This window comes from Malurus melanocephalus, unplaced genomic scaffold (genome assembly GCF_030028575.1).
Source record: "Malurus melanocephalus ecotype Western Australia unplaced genomic scaffold, MMel_1.1 scaffold_386, whole genome shotgun sequence".
NCBI lineage: Eukaryota > Metazoa > Chordata > Aves > Passeriformes > Maluridae > Malurus > Malurus melanocephalus.
In genome coordinates this window covers 666467-683252 of record NW_026623618.1, presented here as the reverse complement: position 1 = coordinate 683252, position 16786 = coordinate 666467, and the positions used below count along the sequence as shown (strand labels likewise).

Here is a 16786-nt window from a genome sequence, read left to right as displayed (position 1 = left end):
TGCAGATGCTGTTACCAGAAAGAAATCCTTGTGGTTATCACAAATAGGATATATCCCCATTTGCCTATTAAATCTTGACAGTGATTTCACTATGCATGGTCTGTTATACCACATCACACATCCAAGTGGAAAGAAAAAAGTGATCAATCAGTCAAAAGCTGGAAGTCAGCTCTGTATTTCAGCAAGGATCTAATACAAGCCAGATGCTCTTGTGCCTTTCCCAAACAGCATTGTGTCATTGCCTTCACTGTTTGGCTACGAGCTTCTCRTGTGAATGGAGAGAACCAGGTTTGGTCCTCAGTGCAGTTTTTATATCTGAGTCCTCTAACGGGGCATGCATGTTATCTGAGCACAGGTACAAGCACTTTGCAGAATCATCACCTTGTAGCTTCTACAGTTGTTTTTTTCTGTGTCTGAAAAGWTCTGGGCTGATGCTATGATCATCATGAAGAGACCAAAAAATAGGGAAAGGAGCATTGGAGGGAGGCTTCCTGCTCAAACGTGAGCAGAAAGTGGTAAAACCATTCTGTTGAAGGGTGTAATTTTTGAAGGCTTACTGGCACAATTTGTATCTTGTGCAGAAAATGGCTACTTTTGTGCAGTGTTTCTTGAATTTTCTGTGAAGTGTTTTGAGGTTGGAAAATGCTCTAGCACAGTACTACCAACTCAAATCTGAAACTTTAAGTCGTRGTTGGCATCCAACTGCTTCCTGAAGGGTTTGGCTTTGTGTCACAGCACAAACCAAAGAAGATCTTTGTTTTCTGCTTCTAAGCTACAGCCAGACCCTCGTAGGAACAGCTGATGAGCTTTCGCCTTGATGTAGGCACAAATGAAACCAATGCTGCAACCCAGTCCAAGTTGTCAACCCATCTGTCTGTAATCAGGGAGATCTCAGGACAGTTCTGAGCCTAAATTGGTGAGAGGCTGTTATTAAAAATGTCCTTTGGTAAATCCCAAAGCCATGGTTCATGGAAACCAAACAAAAATAATGTATTTTAACATGTTAATGGTGAGTATAGATGCAGTCATTGGTGTCAGTAGCCATGCAAGCACATCACATGCTGTGTGGCTGGTGTTTAACTTGTTCACTTTTTCTYCTGGATGGGAGTTGGGACACCTGATATCACACACACCAACACCTGAGAGCTATTAATAGGAGTGCTTGAGCCAGAAAAAAACACAAACAGCTTGTAAGTCTTTCAAAAAGAATTTTTGTTGTTGGGGAGGTTTGGCTGGTAAAAGAGGGCCAAATCTTAACATCCTTGGCTTTAGATGGGAGATTTGCTTGCAGAGAAGAGGGCGTAACCATCTTCTTTCAGGAAGTTCAAGATACAAAAGCTCMTGATAACAAAGCCCACCCTTCTTAGTGCCCCCAGACTGCGGTTTGTGTCTCGCTGTCCGCGGAGCCGGGCTCGTCGCCGCTCCCTCCCGCCCCAGGTGTCCCCTCAGGCCAGGTGCCCCTGGCAGGGGAAGGCGGGCGGGCCGGCCGTGGGCGCCTCTGCCGGGGGCGGGCGGCTCTGCCGCTCCCCGTGCCGCGCCTCCTCCGCCCGGCAGCCAGGCGGGCGGGCAGGGACCGGGAGAGGGAGAAGGAGAGGGAAAGGGAGGGTGCGGAGCTCGCCGCCGCCCCGGAGCTGTGGCAGCGCGGCCGGCCTGGGCGGCAGCCGGACCCCGGCCCGCCCGGCAGCGCCTCCGCCACCGCCGCCCGCCCGGGGCCGCTTCGGCGGCCAGCGGAGCCCCCGCCAGCCATGGAGCTCTCCCTGCGGCTGCTCCTGGCGTCCTGCCTCTCCCTAGGGGCGGCCGGGGAGTTTGACAGAAGGTAGGAGCGGGGAGAGCGGGGTGGCGGCCGGGACCGGCCGGGCAGGGCGAGGTCGGCGTTCCCTCGGGCAGCTCGGAGCTCCCGCGGCGAGAGCGGGGGGGAGCCCGAGCTCTCCCCTCGCCACGCCGGGCGCCGTGGTGGCCCCCGGGGCTGTCTCCCGGCGGGAGGGGCGGCCGGAGCCCTCGGCGGGACTGGTGTCGGTGTTGCCGATGCYGCCGCAGGTGGAGGCGCGGGGCTGGCGGTGCCGCTCCGGGGGATCCTCGGCCGGGGCCCTCCCGGCCCCCCGAGCCCCCCGCCCCAGCCGAGTGCSGCGCCTTGCTCGGCGCCCCAAACACGGGCTCAGGTATAAAACAACTTCACTGCTCTGGMGGGGCTGCGTCCCGCAAGAATTAAAAACAAAGCGCATCGCGTGCTGTAGAGATAAAATTAGCTTATTGACGCCTGCAGGCACTTGAAACAGACGGCGGCGGAGATCGCGACTCAAGTTTTAACACGAAGCTCGGGGCCCGCCGGCCGTGCCGTGTCGTGTCAGGTGTCGCGATCGGAGGCACTGCGCTGTGCGGAGCGAGCGGCCAGCGCGACCCCCGCCCTCCCCATGGGTCGGGGTTTTTAGGTGTTTTTTTTTGGTTTTTTTTTGTTTTTTAAATGCAGCGTTCACGGGACTTCGTGACATTACTGATTCGTGTCAATACTTTGAAACTGCGTGAGGCCGTGGTATATTTTCCTTGGAACAAGGAAAGACTACAGCTCTCCTTTTGTAATTAATTAATGTTTAACAGTCCAAGAAGCTTTTGTTTTGATTGTTTTTTCTTTTAACGATTCAATGAGAAAGTTTGGCCATATCATGGGGAAAACTGCCATATATTGTGAAATAAAACAATGTCTAAATTTTATGATGGCGTTTATTCCAAAATAAAAATTCTGTTTCAGACTTCCGAAGCTGTTCAGTGCCATCCTGGGAGTGGCAGCAGTGAGCRTACTGCAAAGCATGTCAGCTTTTTCAGGCTTTGCTGGGTTACCCTAAGTTATCTTCTGCACTTTCACCTATTGTCATTTGCATTTTTTGAACTAAACARAGCATTAATGTTAGAAGTATCCTAGGCCCGGCTGAGAGCAGTTATTCTCTTCCAGAAAAGAAAAACAAGTTTACCTATTTCAATGTAGGGGAAGTTTTTGTTTGTCTATTTCTTTCTTTGATTGGTGGGTAGGTTGTTTTTTCTTTTTACTCTAGATTGATTTTAGCTACTTCCAGAATGTTTCACCAGACTTTGTTGAACTGTCTTGTACAGGTGGCCCAGACAAATAGTCTCGTCTGCAGGACTGTGTCGGTTTGGAAGCAGAATTGACTGCTGCTGGGGCTGGGCCCGAGTGGCCTGGGGACAGTGCCAACGTGAGTATCACTGCTGCTGGGGCTTCTAGTCACTTGTAGAGAAGGCTCGTACACACCCAGTCACGTCTTTCACATGTTCACACACATTCTGACAGTGCAGGGTTTAGGCTTTTGCACATGTGACTGACTTTGAAGGATGTTGTTATGTTAAAATTCTCTCTGTTTTTAGCAGTACTAAAAACGATTGCAATCAAGTAAGCTAAAATGGAGTTGGGGCAATGAGAATTTGGAAGTTTSTTTTTGGTTTTTCCTCCTTTCATGCTCTGACCTGATAACCTGGTGTAACTACACTGTGTCGTGTTACAGGCACTGCAGGGTGATAATATTTGCATTGCAGAAGGAAACCCAGATTACTGACATTTCATTTAGAAAAYTGATGGAAATGTTGCAATTAGTATGAAGTTCAAGCATTCTTTCAGTAACCCCAAACTAAGGGAATAAATCTGCCTGACAGCATCCTTTTAGTGGGTCACATGTGAAGGGAAACTTCTCTGAGATTCCCACATCCATCTACAATCTTTGATGTAAATGCAGGATAAACCTGTAGATAAGACTTCATCATTAACTACACCTTCAATAGGTATTCTGTGGAGGCAGCTAGTAGTGTGTAGAAGTTAAAATTGTTAGGAGTGTTGTAGAGACCTCAGCTTGCTAAAATTAAAGCCTTTGATACTGGGGATGCTCACTCATGTGTTTGATAATGCATGCATGAGGAACACCCTGAAGTTTTTGCAGGCGCAAGCCTATAAACACTAGCCCTTAGCTTTTTATTTTACATTTGTATCTAAATAAAGAAAAGTATGTAGATGAGGTCATTTTCTGCCAAGCCATTTTCGAAGTAAAACAGGTGTTAAATGCTGTAAGTTTCATAGTCAGCAGTGACTGTAGAGGGCAAATATTTGGCAAAAGATRGAAAAAGCCTTGAAAATGCAACTCTCAGCAAAGGTTTTGTTCAAATCTGTAAACAGCAGGACTGGTTTCTCTCTACCCAAGTATATCAGAAGCCCACAATATTTAATAGATACGCAAGATGACTAATAAAAAGCTATGGAAAGTACTTCTGGAATATAACATCCCTGGTAGTATTTCTTTGATGGTGAGTTCTCAGGCTGATACCTCTYGGGCCATCCCAATAATAATTTTGATTTTTAGGGCTCTAATTGCTAACAAGTAGTCCTTTCCTTGGTGTGAATATTTATAAAGAAGGAAGGAGAATATGTAGTAAACTGATTGAGGCAACTCCAGACATGACAGAATCTATGTCCACCTTTCATGATGCAGTTTTGTTTGAAGATCATTGTRTGTTTAAATGTTTGAGGCTATGAATGCTTAACTGGCAAATATCAATAATTTGCATTGTTTAAAAGAACCAGACCAAAACAAAATGTCCAGGCTATTGTCTCACTCTGTTCATTTTCTTAGACAAGTTGTCTCCGATGTTGTGACCGTAAATTACAGCTCATGTTTAGGTGGAAGTCAATTTCTCATTATTACCAAATCTGATTTGTGGTTGCATYTTTATGATCTTGGGAGACAGGAATAGCGTAAAGTGATACTATCAGAAGATTCATAATTAAAATTGGAAATGAGACAAAAGTAATAGTACAMAGAAAGTATGTTTTATTTTTTGTTCTTTGAATTTTGCCAGTAAGGTAATTTCTAGTGCTGGCTTTTCCAGATACTATAAATGCTCTTTTTTTCTTGAGGCTAAAGAAGGTAGGTGAATTCTCACCTCCTTCCACTGCATTTTAGTCCATTATTCACAAATTTGTCTCCATGCACATTTAGAAGACATGTAGAKATGTATTTTCTGTGATCATCTCCTGTAGTTGGAGCCAGACTTTCAAAAGAATCCAGTTACCACCTAGGTGTCAAAAGRTATTTTTCCCTTTTTTTTCTTTGCATACTGATAATTTTTGAATTACTGRTTCTGAAGAGTCTCAAATATTTAGGTGAAAATTTTACTAAAACCATTAGCAGCTCTTTCTCTGTTTTAAATGGGAGCCAAACTCTGGGCAAAATAAAGCAAGAAAATCTGCCCCAGTTGCGGGTGGTGAAAATTCCAGACATATCACAGAGCAGGAGATTACACTAAATGAAAGTGAATCTTTCTAGTGCTTACAGCCAAACAGAAAAYCTGTAGTCAGCTTTTTACCTTGGGAATGTGGTGCCCAGTATGAAGGATTAATCTGGCACAGAAGGCAACATTCCTGGCCTCAGAGGAAAACTTGTGTGTTTTACTGTACTAAGGAATATCACTGAAAATGTTTCAAAAAGCCAAGTATGTAATTGTTTCTTCCGTTTTCTCTGTGGTCAAAGGTAAAATTCTTAGCCCTGCCTCCAAAAAGAGTGGCAGAAATAGATGTAGACTTTCTCTACTAGATGTGCATTTTCTTTTAAGTTGCATTTTTCGCGTAAGTTGTATTTGCACAAGTAAAACAAGTATAGAGTCAGGCTTAAAAATTAGCAGCGAGACCTAATTTACAAATGTCTCCATAAAAGAACCTTCAGAGATTTAGGCAATAATGCTGAGCCCTTTATTAGTGAGTTTGAACTGCTGTTTTTCAAGCCAGTTTGAGCCATCCCTGGTATGCCTGAAACTGCCACAGCACCTTTGGACTCTCACCTGCTTACTCATGCATAATTTACCATGTGCACACTAATTATCTCAGAATTCATCCTTCTGACAGCAAGTGTAGTGTGGGAGCCATGCTGGAGCCAGAATGGAGCAGGCACATAGACTCAGATACAGGACAGGATGGGCCCAGCTTGCAGACACCTCTGAATCGTGATGAGCCAAGGGCAAGTGTTCTCTAAYACACCTGGATATGTTTTCTACTGTCCAGCTGAGCTGCCCCACCAAGCTGGTGTGGGCATGTCCTCTCCCACAGCTGTTGGGGGAAAATGTTCTAGTTCGAACTAACTGTGATTGAAGGTAATGGTTTAATTGTGACAAATGCTTAAACCTGCGTAGKTTGGAGCAGGAGTATTGTGTAGCTGACAAGCACCATTGAGAGGCCTTAASCCTTGGTGACTTCCTCCCTGCACCTGATTTTCCATCCATAATCCATCTGTACAGTTGCAAATGGAAACTGAGCTGTGTGAGCTAAACTTGGTTTTGTGCAGTGTGAAGTTACTCCTTTTATGTCCCTGGCTGGCAAACGAGTGCCTGTAGAGCATAATGGTGTTTAGTGCTGCTTAGTAACACCAGCCAGCAGAACTCAGCTGTCTTGTGCTCTTATAAACATGTTGGAAGAAGTTGAATTAGGGCCCTCCTTTAATTTACACTCTTTACAACATCCTCTGTGTCCTCTTTACACCAACCAAGACTTGTGCACGAAGGGCTGATCTGTCTGCAAGCTTGTTTCCAAAGCCTGTCAATGTCAGCTGTAACATCTCAGCTGGTAGAAATATTCTCTCYGCAGTGACATGGCACTCCCTTCCTAAATGCCTTTTCCAGTTCCAACAAATGTGTTTAGAAGGTGTCCTTCCRACTGAAAAAATGAAGAACTTTGATAGAGGTTGGATTTTGTTTTTCTTTCTTGCAGGTTTTGAACACCAAAGTGAGATCCATGTTCAGGCAACTAGATGCATTTTGAGATTGATAGAAATACAGGCATATTTTCAAAGGGGTTTTACAAGTGTAACTCACATTCATTGACATTTCTTAGTCCTTATTAGTTGAAAATCCATCCCCACTTGTTTCGTGGCTCAGATTTAGAACTGTGCACGTCTTCCACCARTAACATAACTAAGTAGCTTTTCTTAGATTTTGATTTGGTGTGTCGAAAAGGTTCATTAGTTAAACCTGGAATGTAGAAAGGCTAATTTGGAAACAGCAGAAATGTTGTTTAAGCACCAACTATTAGCTCCCARGAAGTGCCCTCTTCATTGACAGAGCTGATCCATTATACTGATGGACTAACAGCATCAATGCTCTTAAGTTAGATTTTAAATATCCCACTTGAAATTAGTCCAAAAATCCCATGTTGTTGCCCAGCCTGCAGGATTTACTCATGCTTTAATTAGTAGGAGTGGGAGTAATAGCTGTGAGTGGGAGTAATCACCCAAAAGCCTACCTCTGTGAAAGATGGTATGTTGATAAAGTGCCTGATGAAATGTGTGTAAAAATAGGGTTGTTGTCTTGCTTTGTGTCTTCTTCTTGTGCACGCAGCTGAACTGTAGCCCAGAGCAAAAGTGAGGGTAGAATTAATTTCTTCTGGATTTCTTCTCTCAGAGTAGGCGAGGTGACATCCTGTGACAGATTGTTCTTGGTGAGAGTGGGTATCAGTAGTGAATTTTTCATTCCTAAATCCTTTTGCATTGTAAAGCARCTGCATGTGTAGTACTGAGTGTGTTGTCCTAACCCAGAACCCATTCAATGGGTTTTAAAGGACACAGGGAAAAACCAAGTTGGGATGTGCGGCATTGCATGCTTCTTGCAGAAATGAAAAAAAAAAAAAATTGTGGTGTTAGGAAAATTAATCCACAAGCACCAGAGGTTTATATCCAAAAAGGAGACAGAGGAATCCTGCAACTTCATTAATGAATAAAGGGAGAGGTCATGGGCATTTCCCATGCGGTCTCTCAAATTCATAGAGGACACAGCCTCCTTTTATCCCAATTTCCCRGCCRCVGKTCCSTCTCTCTTTCCCCATTGGCTGAGGTACTTGAAAGTTACAGGCTCCCCGAAACACCTGATGAAACCCCCCTTCTATCATAAATTGCCCCCTTTCAATATACATCTCTGTGTCTCTGCTCAGGTAGTCTATTAACATAGACTGGGGTAAGCCAATCAGTAGAATTTCTATGCAAATCCTTCCTATTGTTTCTTTCTATCTCCCAATATCAGCCTTATCTCACCCCAGAGTCAGAGTCTGTTTGTAAAGACACTACCTTCTCATTCCTTTCAGTGGGTATTTTTGCTGTTAATCTATCCAGGTTCCCTCAACATTATTCTTAAAACTCATGTTCTGTCTGCCTCTTTTTTAGCTGACTTACAAATATCTCTGTAGTTCTTTCAAAAGCTGTAAAAATGGTTTCCACGTGTGTGTCTTTCATGAACAAAATACACCTGCTTTGTACTTGGCTGCGTGTCTGTTCGTAATTGATTTGCTCCCCAGTTACATGTAGTCAAGGTACACAAAAGATGTAAAGATTGCCTCAAAATTTTAGCTGCAGTTTAACAGCCAAAAACTGTAGAAAGAGGTAATACTTGAATATAGATTTAAAAGGTTAAGCGACATTTATAAATGAAAAGCAACATGAAGTGGCTTGAATTCTCATTCTGCATTACACTTTGGACAACTCCTTTGCTAGAGGTGATGGTAAAAAAAGTTCCCTTCTGCTGTGTAAACATAGGTACAGAATAGAAAAATAGATCTGTAGCTTCTATAAATAAATGCAGATCTATTGTCAGATCCTCTGCTGACTGGAGTCTGAGTGACTGTTGGAATCAGCAGGTTTTGTCTGAAGGATAGAAAGTTTGACCAACAGAAGATGCTTAACAGGAATGAAATTCCATTGATGGAATTTGATAAGCAGTGTTATTTGATTACTTCACCCATTTCTATATGTAATTCTCCTTAAACAATAAGAAAGTCTAGAAAATCTGTGAGAAGGGGAGGTGAAGATGAGTGTGCTCTTTCAGAGAGCCCATCTGTTGTAACCCCATCTGGTTATCTCCCTGTGCTGAGGATTGAGTGTTTTACCTAGGAAGCGAATCCAGAATAGRTCAACAAAACAGTTTCCCACTGTCTTACACTGAACCCACGACAGTTGGCTTAAAAGCTAGTGACAACAGTCAAGAAGGTTTAAAGTCAAACCATCAGCTGACACCTCCCCTTAGCTTGGCACCATTTAAAAAGTGTTAATTGAAGGATGATGTCAGGCTAGCATGTAGGTTTAGCCAAACTTAGAAGAAAGCATACGATTTCAGGAAGTTTAAAAGAGGACCCGTGAGAGAGAGGAGCTTGCCCAAGCTGCTGTGTAGCAGATCAGGCGTAAGTGATTGCTTTGCTGGGAGCTGTGCATGCTGCTGCCTTCTCACAGTGCTTGGGGAGGATCTTGCAGTGTCTGTGCTGCTGCTCCTGTCCTGACGAGCTCAGCTTTGTACCTGTACTGTGCAATCTCTTTACAGAGGTGGGAGGTGCTGGGAGGGGGAGGAAGAGGTGGCTGTGCTCTCATTGATGCATAGAAGGAGATTTTGTGCTACTAACAAAGCTGATGTGAGTTTGCCCATATAAATCATCCCAAACATCAATGGGAGGAGAAGCCTTGGGTTGTTTAGGACTTCTGCTTCTTGCACRTAACATTGCTTTCAGTGGAAATGGCAATTCTGTATAGTCCACAATGCACAAAAATAAAACCATGATTGTGTCAATAATGACCTGTGGAAATACTGGTTTCCAGGAGGCTGATCCACTAGCGGGAACATCCTCAAAGTAAGAGTTTTGCTGCTGAATTTGTGGTAGCAAGATCACAGTCTGCATTAATGCATTGTATTGGCAATGTTTAATGAATACTGACATGAAGCATGTCTGCTTCTTTTAAAGTGACTGATATTTTTGTGCATCACTCCTACTTTTCAAAGAAAAGACATTTTATACAGAATTGCAACACTGCTTTATACTGCTATGCAAGAATAAAAATGAGGTTTTGCTATTTTTATTCAGGTTTTTTTCATTTCCATTTTAGAACTTTTCATGCCTTTAAAGCATGACTTTACCATGTTAAAGATACAGTATCCTTTTCTACTTCTCTACTGCATTCCTCATGCACTTCATATGCAGATTAGTATTTTTGCAGCCCAGTTTTTCCTAAGGAAATGTCATCAGTAGCATGATTTGACCAATTACAGCTGTACCACATTTGTAATTTCATCTTCTCTCAAAGCCCAGCAACAACCTGAGGATCTTCCTTAYACTGTAAAAGATGCTGAGGAACTTCCTAATTAAAACTAATTTAAACTAGTACAAGTTGCAATCATAGAAAATCCTCCAATGTTGATCACACAGTGCTTAAAATACAAAGAGCTGCTGTTGCTTAAGTCCCAGTCTGCTATCAWAAGACTCTGTAGCTTAACAAGCCATGCTGCTGGCATTAAATTTATTTGCAAATAAATTAATTTTAAATAGCTTAAAGAACATATTTTTTCATCTTGTTTAAGTTTTCTAGCATATCTTGTTTCATGTGGTARCACAAGCTGAAAAGTTTTCTAATTATTACTTCTAGTTTAGATGACRTTATGTTTTTAAACATTATAAAAATGGCCAGTAAATTTGTATGCCAACATGTTTATTGGTTGCAGATGTTCAGGTATTTATAAATGGGTGTAATTTTAATTGCTCTCAGATTAGCATGCAAATGCTAAACCTTTATGTTTGAGCRGTGGAGACATAGCATTAAATTAAAAATATATACCCATACTTAAAGGATACTGWGTCTTTAAGAAAAGCATTTATGTTCTGTTGATGGAAACGTTGAACCTGAACTGTGAAACATGAGAATTTTCACAACTACTTACTGTATGAAACATGGCAAAGTGTAGTTCCTTAGTTGATTGAATAAGAATAGCATCACATCATTATATTTAATTATTCTTATGTATCAGAATGTGTTTTTTAGATCTCATAATGAATTACTGGTGTGAGGTATTTCCATTTTTAAATGTGTACCAGAATTTTTTTTTATTTCAGAAAAGCTCTGAATGTTGAATGTATGTAATTCTCCAGGAATGTAACAAGTTGATAAAAATCACAACCAAGTCCATCCTCCTTACAGCGAAAAAAAAAAAAAAAAAAAGCTGGAATTTCTCTTTTGGATATTTGTTTTGCAGCGTTCTACGTCTTAAGGCAGAGAATAGCCAGCCTAAGGTGCCAGCCCAAAGGTTAGCTGAACATATTTCTTGAAATAATTTTGGCAAGGTTATGACTTRAAGTTATGGCCTTGAAATCATACATTTATATGRTAAGAAGATATAGATGGTTGGGKTTTTTTTTCCTATTTTTAAACATTTGGTTTGGGGGAGATGAGGGAGGAAAGAAATTGACAGGACTGTTTTATCCTAGAYACCTATACAATGAGATACTTATTTTCTAGGCTATTATGCTTTTCCCTTTTCACTCTTTTTCTTTATTTTACCCTCAAGCCTTGGGCAATATTTTTTCCTYTTTGCACATTGTTTGTACTCCCAGCAGTGTATTTACAAGCTGTCAGACCTAGGAGGCCTAATTTGCTTTCACAGTGTTGGATGATGTGCAGTGGGAGGTTGGTTTGGGATGGCTGAGGCACTTATTGCCCCCCACTGCCTGCTCTGCACTTCCACTACAGGTTGTCCAGGGAAGCAGGGACACTTTACAGCCCCAGTCTCCAACAGTGTACAGCCTGGCATGTTAGAGCAAAATGCAATCAGCTCTAGTTTGCTTTGGTACCCAGGGCTGCTGCTGCTTAGGAATTGATGTGTCTTGTTTGCTGTGACAGGGACACGGGTCTCATACAGGGAGGAGCAAAGCAAGCAGCCCTTGGTCTGTCTGWGAAAGTCAGCTTTGTTACTGGGACACAGAAGTCACTCTGCTGAAGCCAGAGGATGTTTTACATTGGAATTAACAAAACWTCAGTAGGGCCCAGTTTGTCTTCTGCCACCACACAAAGACGCTCGTGCTGTCCTATTTCCACCTGTTGGAATTCAGTAGACAATTCGACTGAATAGAAAGAAAGATTCAGGTAACAGACAACTGAGATGATAAAACACCATTCTCTTCAAGTGGTTCACTATAATTACTTAATGCAAACATGAAGAGTTGCAAAGCATGAAATTATTTCTTACTTTTCTAATTTTGCCCGTGTTAGATCAGATTTTTGCTGATTTTTAAGAAAGTATTTAAGGGTATAAGCTTTAGATTAACTTCTACTGACTTCATTAAGTCCTGTTGATTTCAGTGTTGCTCATGCTTAAGTTATGCATGCTTTTTAGTGCTGTTCTGAATAGCAGGGCATTCATAAACCAGGGTCTGGATTCGTCTGTGYGGTTTAGAAACACATTTGGCAGCAGTCACAGCCAAGCCAAGAATTCACTGCAGTGAGTAGCCCACACTGGTTGCAGTTTATCATGTTAATGTGCTGTTACCAGAATCATATGTGCAAACTCAGTAACTGATTTACCCAGGCAAGTGTTGTAGTTGTGCCTGAAAAATTGGGAGCTGCTTACTTAATGGAATCTATGTTTCAGTTTCCATCTGAAACATGCATTTTGACAACATGAACCTCACAAATTACTTTYACAAGTAATTTGTGAAAAAATATTCAGGCATTAGACACTACCATTTTGTCCGGTGTTATTACCAGTTTCTAGTTATGAAAGTTGGTCAAGGACATTCATTATTTTCCAAAAAAATAGAGAAGGAATATTGTGCAGATGAAATTACATGAAAATTAGTAMCCAGTTGCCCTAGTCAGGCTTATTAATCTCTGCAGAGATACACATTGTGTCTACTAGTACACTTAATTAGGAGGCAAAGTCAGGTTTTCAGAAATAGTTTTGTAGTGTGAGTTATGGATACGGTGTGTTTTTACCACCTACTGGTAACTGTGAGGTGGAATAAAYTTCATGCATTCTCTTGCAGTTGTGAGGAGTTGATGTATGTAGTTGATCAAAAAAGAAATATGTGACTCTGAAAGATCTATGGTGATTTATTTTACAAATTAGCTCATACCTTTGGGGCTCTAGATCAAAATTACTGTGAATAAGGCCATTTAATTGTCCTGAGCGTGTTCATGCATAATTTACAAAGAATTGCAAAAAGTAAGTAGAAAGAGACCGATGGGAGCTGAAGCTGACTCTGAAAGTATTATGGAACTTGAGGTTGTAGTCTGAGCACTACAGGAGAAAGGCAGCCAGGTTCAGCTGAAGGAGGCAGCGTCAAGGAAAGCTTTTTTCACCACATGCAAGTCTTGTTGTAAAGTTGGCACTGGGGGAAAATAAGATGGGAAATCTGTTCTGCAATCAGCAGTGTAAGAGGATCCAATAAAGGTTTGTGAAGCTGAATACATTATGTAATCATTTCTGGGCTGCTGCACGAATCACTTGCTGTGCCTGAGCAAATTGAGTTTTAAGGAGCTGGGATCTGGAGTCAGAATAAATGAGGGTCTGTATGTAGCTGGGGAAGAGAGGGCAAAAGCAAGGCCATTCAGACAGGTGGTGCAGTTTGTTTTAGGTGCTGGTATTCCTCTCCACAATTTTAGATGTCGGAGAGAGGGAAAAAAGTTAAAAAATGAAGAGGCAAAGCAGAAAAAAAAACCAAGTAAGAATTAAGCTCAATGCTATTTTAATGAAAAATATAGCCAGGACAAAGAGAAGAAAAATTGCTACAGATACTCCATGAAAAATCTCAGGAATTTCYATTGTTTGCCACAAATCAAGAGGAGTTCTTCAGGTAGGARCCGGGCAGTGCAATCATCTGTTTAGGACTCCACCAAACAGTGTTTGGCAGTCAATAAAAAAATCCTTTAGGTTAGAATTCTAGAAGGAAAGGAATTGAGGGGACAGCATGTGGTAGTCATCCATGCCCTCAAAAGTGGTCAGCTTAGAGCAGAGGAGCTGACCAGATCTGAAAGGTACTTCCACAGCAGTTTTGAGCAAACTTTGTGCAATGAGAAAATACAGATGAAATGAAAAAAAAAAAAAAAGCCAGCATAAAGAATTTGTTGATTGTGTTTTTCATTTGTTGTATTTATGCAACAGTTAAAAACTAATAATTCAGAATGGTTGAGCCATGCTTGGATGCCACCAACAGCAAGCAGTGGCTGGGAAGATTGGTGGCTTTTGGCTTTTGCGCAAGCATAACATATGCTAACAGCACGTGCATTTCACCAGAAATGCTTTCTTCCACTCTCCARCATTTGAAAAAAAAGAAAAAAACWACCAACCAATCATAAAGCCAAACCACCTGTTCACATTTGAGTTCCTTGTGTTATTTTTACAGGAAGTTTAATTTGTCCTGAAGTTTAAGTGAGACTTAAAGTGTGGTATTTCTCACCTTATTTTGGAGGAAAATGGTAGTTCTTGGCAATCTTCAAAATAGGTTCTTGGTTAGATTTATGGATAAATAAAAGGCTCTAGGATACCTCCTTGACTCCATTGAAGTTAGTGAAACTGAGACAGAGCAAGGCTTCACATCTGGCCCACAAAGAAAGAATTTAAAATGATCAAACTGAAATGAATAACCATGAGACCAGAGTTTTCTTACCAATTAGCTCTTGAATTAACAAAATTAAAAGAGAAGTTTAGTTGTAGTTTATTCTATGGCACAGATAAAAAAGCAGGACTTGGCTAAAGATGAAAATAGCTGTGCTTAGGATTTATTTTTTCTGTCTATCTCATTCCACATTCCTGCCCAATGGGAGTGTAGTTTAACAGCTTTCCGAGAGGAATCCTTGGAGAAGTGGTAGGTCTGTTTTGATACTGATTCAACAGTAAATGAGCAGATTAATTTTGAGTGGCACTTGTCTACACAAATATAATTYTAACTTTTGATTACAACAGTTACTATTATAAAGAGTAGAAAGATTTTACTTATTTTTGGCAGCCTTTTTCAGATTCTTCTGGATTTAATTGCCCTATATGCGTAACAGAGTGACTTTCTCAGCCTGGTRTGACTGTGTCTATATTTCCTTCTTCCCTAGTAGAAAAGCAAGTGATACATAACAGGCTGAAATCCGTGGACATGAGTTATTTAGGTCATTGTAAATGTTAGTCACTTGGAAGGAAATGATGGTATATTGGTTGTGGAGTAATTTTTTAATTGTCAAGATGCAAAAAATAGTAATTTGGAGAGGTTTTTTTTTGTCTCCATTACTTCTGAGTCTGCTTGTGTTTAAAAAAAATGGAGAAACTTCATGTGCGTGTGTGACTGAAGTATTCTGCCCTGTTGTAGCTGGAATTTTGCAAGAAAACGAGTGGAGAATTGAAAGAAAACACCCAGTCACATCAGCACATGTAGAGTATGCTCAGGCTCATACCAAACAACTGAAATAGTTGCCTGTTATTAAAAGAAATGCTGAATGAAAGTCTGGCTGAAGCTTATTTTTGTTCCTGGGTCTGGCTGTTGCCAGTGTTCAAATTGAGCTCGTTGGGAGTCAGTGAGTGGATCTGCTGCTGTGAGGAGGCAACTTCTCCTTTGGGTAAGGGTTTTTAGGCTGGAGGTGGCAGAGCTGGAGCTGGCCCACCCCTCTGGGCCTGGTCASTCTGGTGGGGGTCTGTGGGGATCCCAGCCAGGCATGGAGGCTTGGCTGAACCATCTGGTTCTTTAGTCCTGAGTGCCCTCAAAGCCCCAGTAAAGCTAATAGGAACATATACAAGTTTTTTCATGAGAGTGGCTTGATTCCTCATGGGAAATACCATCAGATTTATCTGTGTGTTGGCTGAGCTGCAGATGTTGGTRAGCTTACTGCAAAACGATTTTCTCCTGCATATAGAAATTCTTCAGTTGTAACATTGCATTGAATTTGAGCCGTGTCTAAATAAGATTCATAATGCTGAAGTAGCCCAAGTTCATAGAATGTACTCTAATACACAGGTTTTCTTCAAGAACAGTGCTTGGCAGCAAACAAAGATTTCCAAATACCCATTTAATGTGCAAAACCCCCAATATTTTACGATGACTTTGATTTTATGGAGCGTGGTTTGTTAGTCATTAGAAAGCTTTCCTTGGTAATAGAGATTATTGAGCTGCAKGCTGTGAGGGGCTGAGATCTTTAACTGAGACATCTAAAACCAGAAAACAGACGTGTCTGTCATGTGATTTAAATGTGTTTTGTRATTCTGTCTTGAGATTAGGAGGTAGAGTAGATCTGCAATTACCCACATRYGTGTCAAACAAGACATTAAATCCTRTATAGTATGGAGCTGCATTTGTTGKTATSTGTTGGATTAGATAAACTCTTGGAGAACCCACAGATCTGATTTCTTGGTGGAACAACAACACCTGTGTTGCACATCTCATTTCTGTAGAAGTTGAATATTGTATGTTCTAAACAAAYACTAATACATAATTTTTGTTCAGTATGATATCTGACCTAATTGGTTAACTGAGAGAATTAAGCAAAACATCTAATTCCCAATATTAATGTCTTTGACTTTTTGAATTAAAGGAATATTTTAATTTATAAATGAAATTAAAATCTCATTTCATTACTGAATTTTCTAAGGCTTTTTGACTTCAAGTGTGAGTTTTTATTCTCTGTCAGAACAGCTAATAGTGTACAATCTGTGCAATTGAGGAAGGATCAAAGCTTTAAAAAAATCAGCTAAATTAGAGTTGCCACAGGTTCAGCTACTGAACTGTTATACTTTGCAACTAATGACCCCATGGTATTTTGTGTTTCTTTAAAAGAACTAGTTTTCATAAGTGTGTCCCACTTCACAATATGGATCTTCTATGAAGGGCAGTTGAAGTTTCATGGAAGTTTTCAAAARCATATTTATACTTATTTCTTTTTATCCACTGTAGTTTAGATCACAACTTTTCTTTTTCCCTGTTGACTGTGGAGTCATGAAAAGTCATGATTGTATGTATATATGT

At 41.1% G+C, this 16786-nt stretch overlaps 1 protein-coding gene across 3 annotated transcripts in view; it reads left to right on the top strand.

The window, feature by feature from the left end:
- Positions 1-1651: 1651 nt before the first annotated feature.
- The window catches only part of NPNT (nephronectin), a 47992-nt gene continuing 32857 nt past the window's right edge, over positions 1652-16786 (top strand). For 2 of the 3 annotated variants that reach the window (XM_057379082.1, XM_057379080.1), the window contains exons 1-3: positions 1652-1816; positions 3106-3206; positions 11044-11094. In XM_057379082.1, the coding sequence (XP_057235065.1) occupies positions 1746-1816; positions 3106-3206; positions 11044-11094 (223 nt within the window). In that variant the 5' untranslated portion in view covers positions 1652-1745. The remainder of the gene's footprint in view (positions 1817-3105; positions 3207-11043; positions 11095-16786) is intronic. The other variant, XM_057379081.1, reaches the window with a different exon arrangement.